The 21915-nt window shown below is 39.3% G+C and overlaps 1 protein-coding gene across 1 annotated transcript in view; it reads left to right on the top strand.

The window, feature by feature from the left end:
- The window catches only part of IQUB (IQ motif and ubiquitin domain containing), a 79240-nt gene extending 59968 nt beyond the window's left edge, over positions 1–19272 (top strand). The window contains exons 9-12 of the mRNA XM_006859365.1: positions 671–847; positions 6175–6423; positions 10404–10589; positions 19093–19272. Of these exons, the coding sequence (XP_006859427.1) occupies positions 671–847; positions 6175–6423; positions 10404–10589; positions 19093–19272 (792 nt within the window). The remainder of the gene's footprint in view (positions 1–670; positions 848–6174; positions 6424–10403; positions 10590–19092) is intronic.
- The last annotated feature ends 2643 nt before the right edge of the window (positions 19273–21915 follow it).

Below are 21915 nucleotides of genomic sequence, written 5' to 3'. Positions count from 1 at the left end.
TACAGCCTCAGAAACCCTATATAGGGTCTCTATGATTCGGAACCAACTCCACGGCACATAACAACAACAACAACAACAACAACAACAAGTGGGTACTATTCCTTTGTTTGGGGCCCTGGTGTGGCACTGTAGGATAAACAGTGGATTGGTCACCTCAAGGTTGTAAGTTCAAAGCCACCACCTGCTCCAAGGAAACCCTGTACAGGGTTGCTATGAGTTGGAACCCATTGGATGGCTTTTAACAATTCCTTTGTTGATGATGAACCCTTGCCTTGAGTTTTCTCATCCAAACACACTCGTTTCCTTATTCAAACGCACTCATTTACTTAGTTCATGTTGAGCAAAAGAAGCAAGGAATAAAATAACACATATCTAACCGATATTTTATTGATACTTGTTTTTTCTAATTTTTTTTGTGAACAATGTCGCTACGTGTACATTTCTCGATGGCACATAGGAGTGGATTTACTGATTCACAAATTATGCAGATCTTCACTCCTACTAGATAATATCACATTTTGTTTCCAAATTAATCATATCAGTGTATGCTCTTACCATCAATGTTTCTCTTCTTTTGTAATCTAGCTTTTGGTTTGTTTGGGGCAAAATTCTGAAACATGACTTAATGATTTAAAAAATTCCATACTGACTATTTGTGTGTTCTTTCTAGGAGCATGAATGTAAACTGACTCAAGAAATTCTAGAACTGATTGACAGAGAGGTTGACCTTATGATGAGAGGAGTCAAACCTTATAATCTTGAAGGGCTCAGGAAACGGATCACAACGCTCTTTCTTCATTATATCAAAACACCTCTATTTAATCCTGAAGTTGCAAGATATCTTAAGGTATTCCTTTGTCAAAATCTTTAAATGTGAAACTACTTTGAAATTTATTCCTGTTTTGCTTTGACATTTGGGATCCATGTGGAAGATCATCTTACTGGGGAAATCTCCTTTGAATGATGATGATGATGATGATTTTTTTTGCTGATAAACTACTCATTTAGCTTCTGTGTCTGTATTTCCAGCTTTAAATTCTTTCCTAAGCTCTGAGCCAAGTTTCCAGTTGAACATAGTTTTCTGTTGAATGCATCATGATCTTTCATGCCCCCATGAACCGTGCCTTCTAAACAGATAATAATGGCTTACATCTCCCCAAGCTTTGGAGGAAAATGAATCAAATGATGCATATAAAATGAGCCATTGAGCTGAAAAATACTTCTCCTTTGGGCCCCTCCAGTTCTCTTTCTACTTCCCCTCCCGACTTTGTCCAAGTTCCAGCTCAAGTTTTTGCTCCCTTCTGAAGTTTCTGGATAACATTATTCCATTGTATGATGTGCCACAGTTTGTGTCCACACAATCTACTATTCAAGAACATATTAGTTGCTTATGAATTGATTGTGATTCTAACTACTGTAAACATTCTTGGACATAAGATTTCCAATCAGATGGGTAAGTACTGAGTAGCTCAGTGGCTGGATTGTATGGAAACACTGTGTTAACTTTATAAAGAACTGCTAGACTGTCTTCCAGAGTGATTGTACCGTTTATACTCCGCCAGTAAGGACAGGGAATACTTAGTGCTTCACGTCCCTACCAGCATGACATTGTCAGGTTTTAGGGTTTGAGCCATCCTAAAAGGCGCGTGTCATATCTCATTGTTTTAATATACAATTCCCCAGTATAAATGATGTTGCGTATGTTCTCGTATGCTTACTTGCCATCTGCATATCTTCTTTGTTGTTGTTGTTGTCAAGTGCCTAGTCAGTTCCTGCTCCTAGTGAACCTGTATAGGGTTTCTGAGGAGCAACTGATGACTTTGAACTGCCACCTTGCAGTTCAAATCTACCTTGCGATCTAGTGCTTACCCTACAGCATCACACCAGGACTCCATACCTTCTTTGGTCGTGGTGGTGGTTGTGTGCTGTGGAGTTGGTTCCGACTCATAGCAACCCTGCATCGGGTTTTCAAGGCTGTAAATGTTTAAGGGAGCAGAAAGCCTCATCTTTCTCTCATGGAGCTGCTGGTAGTTTCAAACTGCTGACCATGAGGTTAGCAGCCCTACTCGTAACCACTATGCTACCAGAGCACCTTCTTTGGTGAGGCATATATTGAGATCCTGGCTCATTTAAAAAAATACATTTTTTTAAAACTTATTTTTGAGTTTCTAGAGTTAGTATTTTGGATTTTGTTGTTGTTGTGAAGAGCTGTTGAGTAGGTTCCGACCCATAGCAACCCTGTATAGGGTTTCTGAGGAGCAGCTGGTGAGCTTGAACTGCCAACCTTGCAGTTCAAATGGCTTTGCAGTCTGGTACATGGACCCACAGCGCCACACCAGGACTCGAAACATGATTTATACATTTTTTCCAATTGATGAATTCTCTTGTAACAGTGATTTTTCTCAGAGCAAGTTTTTAATTTTAAGGCGGTCCCACTTATTAATATTTTCTTTCATGGATCATGCTTTTGGTGTTGTATCTAAAAACTCATCAAACCCAAGGCCACATAGATTTTCACCTAGAAGTTGTGAATTTTAGATTTAGATCTGTCATTCATTTAGAGTTCATTTTGTAGAAGGTTTAAAATCTTTGACTAGGTTCATTTTTTAAGCATATGGATTCCAGTTTTTTTACCCTTATTTGTTGAAGCTATCCTCTCTTCTCTTCGTGGGTATTTCGTTTGTCACCATCAGCTGACTGTATTTGTGAGGGCTCATTTCTCTGGTCTTTATCCTGTTCCACTAATCTCTGTGCCTACTCTTTAACCAACACCACACTGATATGTATATAGTAAGTTTTGAAATGGGAAATGTGCATGTTTCAACTTTATTCTTTTTCAAAATGTATTTGACTCTTCTAATTCCATTACCTTTTTGTATTGATGTTAGAACCGGCTTATCAATATGTACAAAAATCCTGTTGGAATTTCAGATTGTATTTATTTCCTTTATAGATCCCTGTCTTAGACTGCCTTCTCTAGAGAAGCAAAACCAGCAAAGCTTATACATATATATATTTCAAGAGAAGGGGTATAGCAAGGAAATGGCTCACACAGTTGTAGAAATGGGAAAGTCCCAAGTCTATGGGCCAGATGAACCAAGCTGGGCAGGTCAGATGGCAGGCAGGAAGGTAGGTCCAGCTACTGAAAATCTATGAATAGCAGTGGACAATTCAAACTCACCAGTCGCTTCCTGGAAACCCTATATAGAGTTGCTATGAGTCAGAACCGACTCGATGGCACTTAACAACAACAATAACATAGTCAGCTATAGAACCAGAAGATGAAAACATTACAAATGGCAGCAGAACATCGTCAGCTATAGTGCCAGAAGATGAGCCCCTCAGCATGGAAGGCACTCAAAATAAGCCTGGGGAAGAACTGTCTCCTCAGAGTAGAGTTGAGCGTCTGGGACCTTTACTTGCTGATGTGGTACAACGCAGCTCAAAATGAGAGGAAGCTGCTGCAAAATTCATTAGTAACTAGAATATGGAATGTATGAAGTATGACTCAAGGAAAATGGGAAGTGATCAAAAATGAAATGCATAAAGATTACATTGTTAGGCATTCATGAGCTGAAAGGGACTGGTATTGGTCATTTTGAATCAGATAATCATATGGTTTACTCTGCCAGGAATGATAAATTGAAGAGGAATGTCATCACATTCATCGTCAAAATGAACATTTCAAGTTCTATCTTGAAGTATAATGCTGTCTGTGATTGAATAATATCCATATGTCTACAAGGAAGACCAGGGAGCATGGTGGCTCTGTAGGATAAGCACTGGACTGCAAACCACAAAGTTGATGGTTCAGACTACGTGGGAGAAAGATGAAACTTTCTGCTCTCCAAAAGATTTACAGCCTCGGAAATCCTATACAGAGTTGCTATAAATTGGAACTGACTTAAGCACTTAACAACAACCACAAGGAAATTTATGTGCCAACCACTAAAACCAGTGATGATGAAATTGAAGACTTCTACTGACTTTTTCAGTTTGAAATTGATCAAGCATGCAAATCAAGATGCATTGATAATTACTGGTGATTGGAATTCGGAAGTTGGAAACAAAGAGGAAGAATCCGTATTGCCACAGGACAGAGCAGTGTTTTGTTCTGTTGTGCACAGGATCGCAAGGAGTCAGAACTGACTGGATACCACCTAACAACAGTAGCAAATAGTTTAGTCAATTACTATGCAAATGAGCTAAACTCACCTATTTGGCTTAGGAGTTTTTCTCTAGATTCTTTGAGATTTTCTATAGATAAAATCATGCCATCTGCGAAGAAATAAACATTGACGTCTTCCTTTGCAATTCCTGTTTATTGCTTTTTCTTTCATTGTTGCATTGACTACAGCTTCGAGGACAATACTGAATGGACCGATGACTGAAGCTGCCCTTGTCTTATTCCCAATCTTAAAGGAAGAACATTCAGCTCTCCACTATCAAAGATGAGGTTCACTTTAGGTTTTAGAAGTTCTCTGTGGGTCATGGTTTGATGATGGTGTTTTTTGCCTTTTTTTTTTCTTCTCTTCTCTTAGTTTTAATAATGAATAGCTACTGAACTTTGTCAAATATTTTTTTCTGCTTTTATATAGATGCCCCAATTTTTTCTTCCTTCTGTCCCATTAGTTTGATGATGTTTTTTCCCCTCTTTTACCCCTCTTCACTCTCATTTCCTGCCTTTGAATCTCCTGAGAAAGGCATTCCACAGGTTGGTGTGTATTTTCCCTACCTTACTCACACAAATAGCAATTTCAGAATTGAATTCAGTAACCTCGAAACAAACCAAATAGTTCTCTGAGCACCTGCTTTCGAACAAGACAGACCAGAAAACTGCAAAGTTGTGAGAGCCCTTCCAGGCAGGTCCAATGAAAGGAGTAAGAAATGACAGCTCACAGCCCAAACAAAGGCAGCGACACTACTGCATATTAATCAAAGAACGCCATGTGTTACCATACACTTACTGTAACATACACTTAGAAAAATGTTCTAATTTATTGGAGGAAGATTCATTAACAACCTAAGGTATGCTGGTGATCCAACCTTGCTTGCTGAAAGTTAGAACTTAAAATACTGATGGAGATCAAAGATCACAGCCTTCAATATGAATTGCACCCCAATGTAAAGAAAACAAAAATCCTCACAATTGGACCAATAAATAACATCATGATAAATGGAGAAAATATTGAAGTTGTCCAAGACTTCAATTTGCTTGTATCCACAATAAACACTAATGGAAGGAGCCATCAGGAAATTGAATGACATATTGCTTTGGGCAAATATGCCACATAAGACCTCTTTAAACGGTTCCAGAGCAAACAGGTCAGTTTGAGGACTAAGGTGTGCTTGATCCAAGCCATGGTATTATCAATATCCTCTTATGCATGTGAAAGTTGGATAGTGAATAAGGAAAACCATAGAAGAATTCATGCATTTGAGATACGGAGTTGGAGAAGAATATTAAAAGTACCATGGACTGCTAGAATAACAAACAAATCTGTTTTGGAAGAAGTACAACTTTTACTTTCCTTAAAAGTCTGGATAGCCAGACTTTGTCTTTTATACTTTGGACATATTATCAAGAGGAGCAGTCCCTGGAGAGGGACGTTATACTTGGTAAAGTGGAGGATTCATGGAAAGGAGGAAGACTCTCAATGAGATGGTTTGGCACAGCAGCAGCAGCGGTAGTCTCTTGCTTGGTGAAGATCGGGGGATGGCACAGGACTAGGCATTGTTTCCTTCTGTTGTGTATAAGGTTGCTTTGAATCAGAACCATCTCAATGCTATCTAAAAACCACCACAACAAATGAGTACTGCTTGGAATATAAGTTCTGTGTAGAATAAAGGAAAACATACCAACCAACACATAGGACTTTACAAATTGCCTTAACTGTGTAGCATAGTGGTTACAAATGGGGCTGCGAACCACAAGGTCAGCAGTTCAAAACTACCAGCTGTTCCGCAGGAGAAAGATGAGGCTTTCTGCTCCCGTAAAGATTTACAGCCTCGGAAACCCTGTACAGGGTCGCTGTGAGTCGGAACCGACTCCATGGCACATAACAACAACAACAACAACAACAACAACTTTTCCTTCTAAGAAGCTAGCCCTCAGAGTTCGGTTTGTTGGTGTTTGACTAGGCTTCTCTGTCTTTTCTGTCCTTTCCTATTTAGGTCCCTCAAGACCCAATGAAGTTTTATAAGAAGATTTACTTCTGCCGCAGCTGCCAGCTCTATCTGCCTTCGACGGAGTTCTCCATCTCATCCACCTCACAGCGCATCTACAAGTGTCGCCAATGCAACAGCCTCGACAATGAGAGTCGAAAACGGGAGTCGTTTTTGAAGTACAAATGTTTACTACAAAGGCTCTACTTTTCAGAAGCCAATTACGACGATGATTCTACAATTGCTTACCTGATGCAGGTACGATTGGTGTGGATTGCCAGTCACGGGTGACACGTGTCTCTGTCACGGAGACTATCATCCTTCGTGGGGCAGAATGGGCATGAAGTGCAGGTGAACCCATTCTTGCTTGGGAAGCAGTGCTCGTGGTTCCATTAGTGAGTAGTGTGTATAGCTGTGTTCTCAGTATTTAATTAAGTACAGCGCTAAGCACTGAGAAAACACTGCTAAAACAAGACACTGCGGGCTAATGCGCTGGATTGCAAAGTCAGTGTGACCACAAGGCTGGTGGTTCAGGCTCACCAGTAGCACCTCGAAAACCCTATACAGGGTCACTATGGGTCAAAATGAAAACAATTAACTACAACAAACAGTTTAGAAAAGCAGGCAGACATTGAAAAACTTTACAAGTTCTTGTAATACAAAAGAAGAGGGGGCTTCAGAATGTTTGTGGAAAATTTCCATTTTCTTTTTTTAAAAATGTGTTTAGTTTCTCTTTTGGAGGGGAGTAAGAATCAGGAGGTAAGATTTGGATTAAGTTTATAGCTGGTCTAGGCTAGGCCTCTAGGCCTAAGGTTTTATGTAGTGTTAAGGTTAGGGGTAGGGGGCTGTGTTAGGGCTAGGAATAGGGCTTGGTCTAGTTTTAGGGCTACAGGTAGGATTATTTATTTATTTATTAAAAGCTTTTGCTGTGAACTGAGTGATAATTTACATGGCAGAACATCGGTTTTGTACTCAACCAATTATGTTTTTTTTCCATTGCAATGATTACAGTCCTCTCCATGTTCCATTGGTTAACAGGATTTGCCTCTATTCCTGCTTGATTTCTGTTTGTTTTTACTTGGATGTACACAAACACACAGGAATATATAATTGTTTAAACAACCAAAGGGCCCATTTTACAAGCCAGCTTCCTGCCCAACAGCACACAGCTTTCTCTTTTCATGAGTGTAGAGTCCTCAGCTGCTCCATCTCTCCCAGCCATCACCTCTGCTTCCATCTCTGGTGTTGCTGCTTCTCTGGTTATGGTCCCACATTCTGCTCACGCTCTTCTTTCTTGATGGTCCTAGGGTCCTCTGTTCCTGGACTGTAAGTTTAACTACTCCCCCCTTTTTGTGAAACATCTTCTACTTTTACAATTGTGACCATCGCAATTAGTCATGATCACAATTACAAAATTCCATTATCTTTTCATTCCATTTTCCACGAATGTTTTGAAGCCCTTCATTTACATAAACGGGATGGAGTGGGCATTATGTGGACATTAGATGTGGAACGAATATAATCTGAGGACCAGGCAGGGATTCCTCAAGGAAGTGGCCTATAAATACGAGATCAAGAGTGAGTAGAGGTTTCTCTGGTGACCATGCTCAGGGAAACATTGCAGATCATGGGAAGAACATGCAGGCAGATCCAGAGGCAGACCTGGGACGGGGCTGTCACAGGAGGGAGGACAAGGACATGCTGTTTGGGCATTTTGGTTTTTGAGATCAAGGAGCTTTTAATGAGGGTAAAAAAGACCCAGTGGCCAGGGAGAGATTGAAGGCACAGCCGCACTGTCTCAGGAGAAAATGGGAGCCAAGCAAAGAAATACAAGACATCTTAATCAAAACTGTGAACAAGGTGCACGTTTTGAATGTATATAAAACTATAGTCAAGAATTACGTTTTTAAATTCTATAGATTTCTGTTCCATAACAGCTGTTGTAATATTGTATTTTCTAATATTAAAAAAAAGTTAGATTGTGTTACTGGAGCTTAATATATTGAATTTTCCATTTCTGAAACATTATAGTAGCTGTTGGTGACAAGTTTTCTTTCTCTCTCTTTTTTTCCCCATAAACTTTGGTAAATTGTATAGCTTTTTGTCCACTGAATGTACAGAAAAGATGTCTGTTTTCCTACTCCAACCCTTTAAAAAAAATAATGGTTCTTTTTTAAAAAAAAAAACATAAAATGTTTGTATTTGGTGAATTTACCCCTCTCTGATATGGCGCTGTAGGATCAGTGCTGGATTTTGAACCACAAGGCCGGCAGTTCAAACCCACCAGATGTTCATTGGAAACCCTATACATGGTCGCTATGAGTCAGAAACTACTGGGCAGCACTTAACAACACAACAACAATCACAATAACCCCTCTCTGGTGATTCTAAGTGTGTTTATGTAGAACCCCTGATACAAAGTCATCACAAGAGTTTTAGCTAATGTAGGATGAGGTTTTTGTTGTTGTTTTTTTAATTTTAAATAATTATTTCATTTATGCACTTTCCCCTTCTATTTCATCACAATTCTTGTTAGGTGCCATCAAGTCAGTACTGACTCATAGCGACCTTGTTCACAACAGAATGAAACACTGCCCGGTCCTGTGCCAACCTCACAAGTTTTGTTCCCTTTGAGCCCACTGTTGCTGCTGCTGTGCCAATCCATCTCATTGGGGGTCTTCCTTTTTTTTGCTGACCCTCCACTTTACCAAGCATGGTGTCCCTCTTCAGGGACTGGTCCCTCCTGATAACATATCCAAAGTATGAGAGATGAAGTCTGGCCATTCTGGTTTCTAAAGAGTATTCTGGCTGTACTTCTTTTACCACAGATTTGTTGGTTCTTTTGACAGCCCATGGTGCTTTCAATATTCTCCTCCAACACCAGAACTCAAAGGCATCAATTCTTCTACTGTCTTCCTTATTCACTGTCCAGCTTTCGTATGCATATGAGGCTATTGAAAATACCATGGCTTGGGTCAGGTGCACCTTAGTCTTCAAACTGACATCTTTGCTCTTAAATACTTTAAAGAGGTCTTGTGCAGCAGATTTGCCTAATGCAATACGTCATTTAATTTCTTGACTGCTACTTCCAAGAGTGTTGATGGTTGAGCCAAGCAAAATGAAGCCTCTCATTATAAAAACAGGTTTTTAATAATGCCAAATGCCTTACTTAATCTTTATCACATCTTTAGTTTCTTCCTTTGTAAAGTAGGACTAAAATTCTTAAAAGGATTTCACATTAGTGCTGAGGTGGTAGTTACTAATAAATTTTTGAAAAGTATTTAATATCATGTAACTGTAGGATAAAACGAACATACTGGAAGAAAAGCCTGTTCTGGGCTAAAGATGGGGTCATCACTGCAAAATGGGTAAAGTTAGGTTATTTGGGCTGAATGAACAGAGATTTTGATTAAAAATAGGGGGTAATGTGCCTGGTGGCACAGTGGTCAAGTGCACACTTCTAACTAAAAGGTCTGTGGTTCGAACCCACCAGCTGCTGTGTGGGAGGAAAATGTGACCATTTGTTTCCATAAAGACTTATAGCCTTAGAAACCCTAGGGGCAGTTCCCCTCTGTTCTGTAGGGTTGCTATGAGTGGGCTGTGACACCGAAGGTTCATGGGTGACAAAGTCGTTCTTGATTAATAAACGTAAAGGTTGGCAGTTCGAACCCACTCAGCAGTTTCACAGAAGAACGGCCTAGGAACCTACTATCCTAAAGATGCCAACCACGAAACCCTCATGTGACAGTCTGCTCCCTCACATGACATCACCACGAGTCAGAATCGTCCCAACGGCAGTGTTTGTTTGTTTTTAATGTTTCACCGAAAATCAAAACCACTGCCCTTGAGTCTGTTCCGACTCGAGGTGACCCGATAGGACAAAGCAGAATTGCCCCTTTGGGTTTCTGAGACTGGAAAATGTTTATGGGAGCAGACAGCCTCCTCGTTCTACAGTGGAGCGGCTGGTGGGTTTGAACCATCAACCTTGTGCTTGACAGCCCAGTGCTTACCCTCTGCACCACCAGGGCTCCTTGTGTCACTGAAAACGTAATAATGCTTGATTTTTCAAAACCTTACTCACCGTAATTTAATGATCTCTTCGGTTAGTATGATAGATTAGATTTAAGGAAATTTCATGTTTAGTCGTAAACATAGTACAGTTAGTATGATAATCTTAAGGGAATTTCATGTTTAGGCATAAGCATAACATTGTTTTTCAAACTTGTTTTGACACGCAGCTGCAAGATATTCAGTACCTGGTAGAGAATATCTGGGCGTCCCAGTCGGTGCTCAGTGCTTGGGATGACCTCTATGACCTGGTCATGGTCAGGTGGGAGAAGGCCTTGCAGTGGTCCCCCTGGAACTGCATTCTTCTAACCAAAAATGAAGCTGCTGCTCATCTCAAACTACCAAGTACTGAAGAGGTAAGAAACGCGACTACGATTTAAGGAATTCGTTACATCATTGGAATTGTTAGACATAGCTTGCTAACTTTTAATATATGCCCTGCATGGTTTAAATACTCGAGGTGGATCAAGAAGCTGAGAACTCATGGATACCAGTAACAAAATATGTGATAGTATGTATGCAGGGGATTAAAAGGAAGCTAAGATACATGACCGGTAAGCCTTGAATGTCTCATAGTGCCTAAGGAAGATACTACTCTCAGAGTCTTGGTGTAGCGCTGTAGGATAAGCGCTGAGCTGCTAACCACAAGGTCTGCAGATCAAGCCCACCAGCCATTCCTCCGAAATCCTCTACAGGGTTGCCAAGAGTTTGAACTGACTCGAGGGCACTTGACAACAACTGTTCTAATAGCAGCCTCCAGCAATGAGAAGGGTTTAGCTTTATTATTGCAGTATTTTATAGTGCAGTATATTTTTGAGAGGTTTCTTTCTTAAAATTATTAATACTTACTTGGCTAATTCTTTATTGTGCTAACTTTCTTACTGAACTTTTAAGTTGCAGGAGGAAAGGGATTTTATTTAACCCATTGTCCTCTATTGGTTACGAATCGGACTGCAAACCACAAGGTCAGCAGTTCGAAACTACCAGCTGTTCCGCGGGAGAAAGATGAGGCTTTCTGCTCCCGTAAAGATTTACAGCCTCGGAAACCCTGTGCAGGGTTGCTATGAGTCGGAACCGACTCCACGGCACATAACAACAACAACAACAACAACAACATTGTCCTCTATAATCTTGTGAGGATGTGTTTCATTCTGTTGTGCACAGGGTCTCTGTAAGTGGGAAAAATGATCTTTTTTGTTGTTCTTGTTAAGTGCCGTCGTGTGGGTTCCAACTCATAGTGATCCTCTAAAGGGTTTCCTAGGAGCGGCTGGTGAGTTTGAGCTTCCAACCTTGAGGTTCAAACCTATCTTGAGGTGTCCAGTGCTTATCCTACAGCACCACATCAGGACTCCACAAAGTTATCTCTAATACCTACTATAACAGTGCCTATCACAGACTGTTGTTATTGAGTGCTGTGGAGTCAGTTCCAACTCATAGCAACCCTGTACAGGATTTCTGAGAAGTGGCTGGTGGGCTTAATTTTAGCAGTCCAGTGCTTATCCTACAGTGCAATACCAGGATCCTTGTTACAGACTATGGTCTCAATAAATAGTTGTTAAATAAATAAATGAATATTACTACTATGGTAGATATTATGAATCCTAGGATCTGCCCCTTTCTTAAAGCACCCTTAAAATTTCAAATACATTCGGCTTATAATTATATACTCTCAATGGCAGGCAAGGTCATGGGGTATTTCTGGAAGGCTCCATTTTGTACTGGCTTCCCACTAACCAGGAGTGGGGAAGGCACAGCAAAATGTAGACCCCATCGGTCACTTACAAGATGCAATCAGTGAAAGCATTCTGAGGAACAGATTAGAGGGGCCTCTGATGCGTTTCTAGGAGCTTCATTTAGATAAGTACACCTAGGGCCCCCGGGAGCAGACTCTTCTGAGTCTTCAATTCCATGGACGATAACAACTACAGGGAAAGAAGAGATGGGTTTCAAAATAATTGTTATTTTGAATAGTGCATTCTCGGCCTATTTGTTTCCTTTTTGGGGGGGAAGGGGTCGGATGGTATTCAGGGAAAAGCTAATTAAAATTTTCGTTTTTAGAATAATGTTTCAGTAAAGCTTTAAGATGCGAGATTATGAAAAATTTCATTCTAGGGATTCAAAGAAAGGGCAGCAAGAAATTGGAGCTGTGCTAATATTATATTTAGTAAACTAAGCTGCCTCATAAATATATAATCACTAGAAACCTAGCCAACATTAGTAATAGCATTTCATTTAGGACCCGTGATGAGATTGACGTTCTATCCTAAAGCTGATATTCCTGAGCTTCTTTCAATTAATCTACAAAACTCCCTTTGTGTATTTAACCAAATTACTACAGTATCAAATTAAATGTTCTATTTACATGCATTGCTGATTTCAAGATGCCAATTTTATTGAATTCCTATAAATAGAGCTAGTTTCTAAATCAGACAAACTCAAAAAGCATTTACCTTTTTTAATTATGGTTTTGGGCTAGTGTGATCTTTTACGTATTAATATTCATTCCAGTTACATAACAGTTTATGACTGCAGCAAGTCAGAACATTTGTAGAATTCCTCTAATGCACAGAGAGACTGCCTCTTTCAATAAACAAAAATATTCCAAAGTTAAGATCCTCTTGACTCTTTGCTAACATGACGTCAGTTATAGGAAAAACATGACATAAGACTTCGGTTCTATGAGCTGTCCTTGAGGCAGCTAAATCTTCCCTAGTGGACACGTTGGCCAAAGTAGAAACAAAGTGGACATGAAGTCAAAAGATCGGACCCCGTTGACATGAAGCAACTTAGTAAACATGTATATGGAAACACTTCAAATATTTTTGGCTTATTTTACTTGTAATCATCATAAAAAACAATCTTCTTCTTTAAAAAGTATCTGAAAAATTCTGCTTCGAAAGGATAACTACTATTTTTTACATACGATTGATTGAAACCCTTCTAGAATTTTTTTTCTTTTTCAGTTTTTATTGTGAATTGAGTGAAAGTTTATAGGGCAGATCATCAGTTTTACATTAAAAAAATCATACACCTTGTTTCATTACAATGATTATAATCCCCTCCATGTACCATCAGTTAACAGTATGCCTTTCTATTCCTTTTAGCTCTTTTTTTTTTTTTTAAACACTCAGGCATATATAATACAGAATGTTTTTATGTGCATGCAACATTCATGGAAGCAGCAGTCAAGAAATTAACCAACGTGTTGCACTAGGCAAATCTGCTGCACAAGACGTCTTTAAAGTATTCAAGAGCAAAGACGTCAGTTTGAAGATTAAGGTGTGCCTGACCAAAGCCATGGTATTTTCAATCATCTCATATGCATGTGAAAGTTGAACAATGTGGAAGAATCGAGGCATTTGAGTTATGGTATTGGAGGGCAATATTGATTATTGCTTAGAAGCCAATATTGAATGCTGCTTAGAAGCCAGAATGCTGAGACTTGTCTCTCATAATTTAGGACATGTTATCAGGAGGGACCTGTCCCTGAAGAAGAACACGGTGCTTGATAAAATAGAGGGTCAGTGAAAAAGAGGAAGATCCCCAATGAGATGGCAGCAATGGCTCAAATGTAACAAATGTTGTGAGACTGATGCAGGACCCGGCAGTGTTTCATTCTGTTGTGCTTAGTTAGGGTTGCCATGAGTTGGAAGCAACTCGACAGCACCCGACAAGTAAACGTACTCTTTTTCCAGGATTGCTTTCATGTTACATCGCTGTGCTTCATTTAGCAATAAATTTTGGGACTCTTTGGTATCTTTCCATATTACCTTCTTTTTAAAAACAGAAAACAAACCAAATGCTGGTAAGTTGATTCTGGCTCATGGCAACTCTATGCTTGTCCGAGTAGAACTGTACTCCATAGGGTTGTCAATGGCTGATTTTTTGGAAGTAGATCCCCGAGCCTTTTTTATGAGGTGACTCTGGGTGAACTTGGATCTCCAACCTTTTGGTTTGCAGCCGAGTGCAGTAGCCATTTGTACCACCCCCAGAGGTCTCCTCATTCCTTCTTTTTTTTTTTTCAATTTGATGTCCAATTTAATTTTTTAAACTTAATGAAAAATATAACAGAATGAAAACATTTAAAATCAGTACACTCACTACCAACTCCAGTAATTCATTTAAGTAATATCAACTATAGAATATGAAAAATAAATTCAAAAGTTTAATTACTTTAAAATACACCACTTCCACTTTTGTCAATATTTTACATTTATTTATATATTCTATAGTGGAAGCAGAAATTCTCTCTAAAAACATTATCTCCTTAAAATTTGAGGTGCATATTCGAGCCACAGGCAATATCTGACATATAAAATTGCAGTACAGGCATTTCTCTGGTACAATACAATGACCAAGCAAAATAATCACTTTAGAGTGCCTAAACATTCCAGTAAGAGCCATTATTTTGTTTCATGTACAATGAATAATACATATTCTACAAGGGGCAGTGAGGTTAGTAACTCTATACGGTATATCTTGACATAATTTTCAAATTGTACAATAACACAAACAACTTTGTTAAGGCCATATTTTATTTGCTGATTAATGGACAAAAAGCAGTGTAATTTATTTTCAAGTATTTTCTTGAAAGTCTGTGCTCAAAAATCATGAAAAGTTGGAAAGAGTGTTAAATCACTGAAACTTTAAATATATCTTACACAATCTTGTTTGTACAAAAATCCAAGTTAAATATAAACATAAAGCAATCATGATAATTTTATGCAAATCTGTTTTATGTGATCTTCAGTTACATATATAAGTTTCTCAGTTCTGTTATTTGTGAAAAGATCAATACCAGATTGAATTACTATCTATTGGCAAAGGGCCCTAAAAAGCTTACTTTAGCATTAGTTGTTTACATGGTTAATTACATTTTCTAATTCGAGATCACCTAAACACTGAAAGAAAAAAAAAAAAAAAAAAAATGAGAGGGTATTATGTCCATAAACCAACAAATAATTTGGCTGTAATGTATCATAAAACACAAACCCCACACATCTGTACAATACACATTGTGTATTACACACACACACAGGTGCATACATGTGTGCACATACAAACATGCACACACCCATACACACGCACAGCCATAAAACAAAACCTAATGAGGTGCTGCTTCCAGTTCAATATTCAGGTTTGCATTTTTTCTTACTTCATCAAATGAATAGCTTTTTGTCACTTTTCCATTCCTGAAGACAGTGTGAAGAAGATCATGACAATATTCCTCAAGATCGCCTTTTCCTTCTTCAAGTGTAACAAAGTTCCCTGTTGGTGTCCTATGTAAAGATAATCGACCTTCTTTGGATCTTTTGTTGGGATCAGCAACTGGATCCTTGAAGACATTAATCCCAAGACCATTGGTCACCACATAACTACATTTGAAGGAACAATTTAAAAGATCTCTTGTTAACTTCTGTAGTAAAACGCCACCAGAACCAAAGGAAATATTTTCAATACTCCATTTTTTTTTTGTTTCATGCCTTCTACAACCTCTTGTAAAGTATTAATATCTACTCCATCCCCTTGAATAACTCTGAGGTAAGGAGGCAGCAACTTGTAGCCTTTTGAGTTCTCTGTGATAGGAAACTTCTTACCTAAAATATCCAAAACCTTTAATACAGTGTCAAGAGGATTTCCAGCTGCTCCTCAAAAACTCTATACAGGGTTGCTATGAGTTGGAACCGACTCAATGGCACCCAACAACAACAAAAACAACAACTTGATTACATTGATCAATTTCAGACTAAAGAAGTTGTTGTTGTGATGTGCCACGGAGTCGGTTCCAACTCGTGACCCTGCATAGGGTTCCGAGGCAGTAAATCTTTTTGGGAACAGAAAGCCTCATTTTCTCCTGTGGAACAGCTGGTAGTTTTGAACTGTTGACCTTGAGGTTAATAACCCTACTTGTAACCACTACATTATTAGGGCTCCTTGAAGAAGTTGGTAGAGTTCTTCAATTTCATCATTGCTGGTTTTAGTGGTTGGTGCATATATTTGAATAATAATTGTATTAACTAATCTTACTTGTAGGCATATGGATATTATCCTATCACAGACAGTGTTGTGATAGATAATATCCATAGATATTATTTCAAGATAGATCTTGAAATGTTCTTTTTGACGATGAAGACAAAGCCATTCCTCCTCACTTTGCCATTCCCAGCATAGTAGACCATGTGTTTGCCAGATTCAAAATGGCCAATACCAGTTCATTTCAGCTCACTAATAACCTACGATATTGATGTTTATGTGTTCCATTTCATTTTTGACAATTTCCATTTTTTCTAGATTCATACTTCGTACATTCGATGTTCAAATTCTATGTTCAAATTTGTCTTCATTTTGTGTTGTGCCCCATCAGCAAATGAAGGTCCCGGAAACTTTACTCCATTTGTGACATCACATTCATCTCTACTTTGAGGAGGCAGCACTTCTCCAGTCTTATTTTGAGTGTCTTCCAACCTTTGGGGCTCATTCTCTGGCACTGTATCTGACAGTATTCCGGTGCTCTTCATCATGCTTCAGTATTCAATATTCTTTTGCTAGCTGTGTGTTCCACTGCTATTCATAAGATTTTCAGTTACTAAATATTCAGAAGCAGTCCATATCTCCTTCTTCCTAGTCTGTCTTAGTCTGGAAGCTCAGCTGAAACCTGTCTGCCATGTGTGACACTGCTGGTATTTGAAATACCAGTGGCATCACTTCCAGAATCACAGCAACACACCAGCCAACACAGTATGGCAAATTGACAGGCGAGTGGTAGGAAAATTAAAAGTCATCAAGAAATGACCTGGAACACAGAAAGATCAATGTCCTAGGCATTAGTGAGCTGGAATGGACTGGTTTGGGCCATTTTGATTCTGACCATGCCTGGAACAACAAATTGAAGAGAAATGGCATCATATTCATCGTGAAAAAAAGCATTTCAAGATAGGTCTTGAAATACAATGCTGTCTGTGATAGGATAATACCCATAAGCCTACAGGGAAGACTAATTAATACCATTATTATTCAAATTACACACCAACCACTAAGTTTAGTGATAATGAAATAGAATTCTGCCAATTTTACTCTAAAACATATCAAACATACAATAAAAATGCATTGATAATTACTGCTGATGGAATGTGAATTTGGAAAACCAAGGGTAAGTATCGGTTGTTGGAAAATATAGTTTTGGTGATGGAAACAATGCTGGTGATCACATGATGAATTTTGCAAGGCCAATGATTTATTCATTGTAAATACTTGTCTTCAATATAAATGGCAACTATGCCAGAAGTGTGTCTGCCCACCCTTCTTGTTGTTATGTGCCGTCAAGTTGATTCTGACCCATAGTGACCCTGTTTAGGGTTTCCAAGGAGCAGTTGGTGAGCTTGAACCACTGACCTTGTAGTTCAAACAACTTTGCAGTCTGATGCATTAGCCCACAGCGCCACACCAGGACTCCCTTTAATACACTTTGTTCAATGCTTTTTCTGGTACATCCATATAATGGCCAGAAACACAAGCCGTATGGCTAGTGTTCACTACAATGAAGACAAGACAAGCTGGGTACATAAATATATCCACACCATATGCAAGTGTGAATGGAAAACAAAACCTACTATCCATCCACTTCTGACTCACAGGTACCTATTGGGACAGAGCAGATGTTTCTGCTTCTTTGGATTTCTTAGAATGTAAATCTTAACAGGAGCAGACAGTTTCATCACCTTTTCTGGAGCAGGTGGAGGTTTGAACCGTCAACTATGTGGTTAGCAGTCCGATGCTTACCCCACTGGCTAATAATGGATATTGGGTTAGAAACTAATAGTGTCTGCTACTCTGATTTGAAAAGACTTATCATTGGAGAGAACCCTAACCAAAAACCTGCAGCATTCTTCTGTAGATGTGAGAGACAAAGAGGCTGGAAATGAATGAAACACAATAAGCATGGAAAAGCAGGAAGATTTGGTGGCAATGGTCAGAAGGTGATCAATTCATTAGACGAAATTAGAAAAACAGTGAAAGCACTCACATGGTGGGAATGGGAGGCAGCAAATAGGGTGACCAAAGGATCCACGGTCACAGCAGAAATGTAACCTTCAATTTTAGCTCTAGAGAAATAGAGGGAAAGACCCATTTTGGAAAAAAAGTAAAATCAGTCAAGTCGCTCATTGTATCAGTATTGAAGCTGCTTCCGAAGCTGAAATAGATTTAAAAGCAAGAACCAAAGGTGGCAAGAACATTCATCCAAAAGAAAAAAAATTGATTGAGTAGGAGAAAGGAGACCCTTAAGAAGGTTTCTTTTGTCAGGAAAAGATTCTCAAAAAAATTAGTGCAATTCAAGGCAGAATGCATTGTTGTTGTTGTTGTTGTTAAGTGCCGTCGAGTCGGTTCTGACCCATAGCGACCCTGTACAGGGTTTCCGAGGGTGTAAATCCTTAACGGGAGTAGAAAGCCTCATCTTTCTCCCGCAGAGTGGCTGGTAGTTTCAAACCGCTGACCTTAAGGTTCGCAGCCCGATTCGTAACCATTACGTATTTAAAATACAATAACAGTTTGCAAGTACTGAAGGACTGATTTACTTGAACTCAGTGAGGGCAGAGGTCAGAAGAAAGGCTTCCAGGTTAAAGTACAAGAGTTAAGCTTTGAAAGATGCTAGGTGAAGCGGGTGGGGCGGGGGGTGGGGGGCGGGCAGTATTCTGGGGTGAAGTAACTAAGAAGTAAAGGCTGCAGTAGGCATTAAAGTGCTTGTTACTGTTGTTAAGTGCTGTCGAGTTGGTTCCGACCCATAGTGACCCTGTATAGTGCCTATACCTAGCTAAATGTATCTGTGACATTAAATGGAATTTGGTTTTCATTTCTTCTCAGGGATACGAACCCTTGTTTATTCACAAGATCAAGCACAAACACATCCTGGCTAAGAACTATTTTTCTCAGATCCTACCGCTAGCTTCATTCTTACTGGATGATGAGGACGTGGATGAGATCAGGAAGAAGTACCACCCGCAAACATCACCTAAGATCATAGAATCCAAGACACCTTCTTGAAGGAGGAGGGGAGGCGGAAGTTGGTTTGATGATCCACATTTTTGTCTGTTGCTAATAGAAGAATGCGGGGGTCACACAACATTGGAAACACTACTTTATCTGTTTAGCTATGTTAGTTTTTTAGTTTGGGTTGTATCCTAGCCTACAGAGAACACTCCTGTATAAATGTTTTATTGCTAGGTAATTCATGTTAAAATGCAATCCTGTTTGTTTTTTTTTAAATTATTTTTAATTGAAACTAATGTTTTAAAGTCAACATTTTATTTTTACATATTTCACATAAAATTTTTATTCAAATTTCAAACACAGTAGAGTTAAAAATCCCACAAACAAAAAACTAGACTTTGCTTTCAACCCAAATAGTTTACTTTAGATAAAATGTCCTCCCAGGAAAATGTTCAGCACAGATATGGAGGAAACCTGATAGAATTCTCTTTCTTGAAAAACTTTTCAAGTAAGATAAAGACTCTGTCTAGGTTTCAACAAAGAGATTTGAATCTTTTCTTTGTCTCTTACGCTTTCACCTTCCAAACTTTCCAAAATGCCAATAAATCTACTGAAGGTATGAACAAGAAAGTAATCTACATCCCACGCTGTCATACAAGACAGACACTGGGAGCATCTTTCATCCTGTACGTGAAGATGACCCGTGGCTCAGTGGTGCAACTGTATTGAATGAATAAACTCTGGTTGTACCTTCACTGTTTTCCTGTCTCTCTTTTAAACAGTAAATAACCTTTCTGCTTTGATCCTCAAGTGGAAATAGTTCTTATACCACTGTTGTTGTTAAGTGCTGTTGAGTCGGTTCCAACTCCAGAGTGGAACCTGTATAGGGTTTCCGAGGAGTGGCTGGTGAGTTTGAACTGCCTATCTTGTGGTTCAAACCTACCTGAAGGTTGAGTGCTTATTCTACAGTGCCACACCGGGACCCCATGCCCATACCATTACACATATTTTCCTAATTCCAAAGAACATTGAATTCTCTCGAGAGTTTAGTTCAGTGGTCAAGAAAATTCAATTCAATTAATATTTGACAACAAATTGTCAACATATTTTCCAGAATATCTTCAAACGTTTTAGTTAGCAAAAACGGTGTGCAGCAAGTGTTCTAGGGAGTTAAGGAATATGGAAGGACATGCTATAATGCTATTCTTATTTTTAAGGTTTCATAGACAGTTCAGACATGCGTGGAAATTCTACACAATATAGTACAGATGGGATTAGTTTGGGGACCTTTCTGCTCACTGATGTTGTGGAATGCCGTGGAGTCAATTCTGACACATAGCGACCCTGTATAGGGTTTCCAAGGAGTGGCTGGTGGATTTGAACCACCAACCTTGTGGTTAGTAGTCCAGCACTGATCCTATAGCACCACATCAGGACCCCAGGCAACAATTTAACATAGACAAAAGTGAGTTTTCACTGGAATGTAAATGACCAGACTTTCATAAGGCAGTTCAGAGAATCTCGTAGCTCTGAGAAGAAAGACTGTGGGGAGCTCTGGGAAGCAGACATTAAAGGGTAAGTAGCCAGAAAGGTGAATATAAAAGACTGGATTTCTCAATGACCCTGCAGGTGAAGTGCACTATAGTATTGGCTACAGAAGTGGGAAGGTTATGCAGCTAACACTGAAAAGTGTGGGCCAACTAGAACCGCTGAATCATGTATGATAAAAGGGGCAGTTAGCACTTGTGTGGCACTGTGGGATCAGCACGGGACTGCCAGCCACAAGTTTAACAGTTCAAACCCTCCTTGGAAGCAGGGTCACTTTGAGGTGGAATTGACTCGATGGCACTTAACAACAACACTGTTAGGGAGAATAGGGAAAGGAAGAGGGTCTGAAGTCACTCTGTATAGTTTATCTCAGCAGAAAATCCCGCCAACCTGAGCAGTAAGGAGACCCTGCTAAGGGTACTTTGTACATGTTATCAAGAGGGACCAGTCTCTGCAGAAAGACTTCAGTGCCTGGCAAACTAGGGATCAGGGAAAAAGAGGATGACCCCTAACGAGGATGGACTGGTACAGTGGCTGCAACAATGGTCTCAAATTTAGCAACAATACTAAGGATGGGCAGTGTTGCATACTGTTGTATGTAGGGCCAGTGTGAGGTGGAACTTACTTGAGGGTACTTAACAACAAAAGCAACCTTAATTTAGAGCTGGGGAGCAACCACAAAGGGGGTGGGCAACTCATGAGTCATGAGACTTTCCCTTATAAAAATCAACTCTCTTAGTTAATTCTTGTAGTTCGGATTGAATTATTGTTAGGATTTTACACTGATTACCAAAAATTTGCAGGAAGAGCTAAAGGAGGGGTCAGGCTGCCCATCAGCCAGCAGGAATATACCCTGAATCCCAAACCAGATCATTACCTAGCAGCGTTTCCCACTGTCTGCATTCCTGTCGTTCATGACCAGATGCATAAACAACTACTAGGAAAAGCAAGCATAGAAAATATGGTTCTCTCAACTTTATGAGAAATAAGTTTGAGTAGAGGCCTATACAATCTGTCAGAATAAAGTTTACATCACAATACTTTAAAAAACTAACAGAGATAAGTCATCAGACGGGAAAATTCAATTTTTTAAAAGAGGCCTTTCTAAGTAGACGTTTTGTAGCAAGGAGAGGAGTGACTAACTAGGAG

Source organism: Chrysochloris asiatica, unplaced genomic scaffold (assembly GCF_000296735.1).
Source record: "Chrysochloris asiatica unplaced genomic scaffold, ChrAsi1.0 scaffold00032, whole genome shotgun sequence".
In the NCBI taxonomy this organism is placed as follows: Eukaryota; Metazoa; Chordata; class Mammalia; order Afrosoricida; family Chrysochloridae; genus Chrysochloris; species Chrysochloris asiatica.
This window is presented reverse-complemented; position numbering and strand designations above follow the sequence as displayed.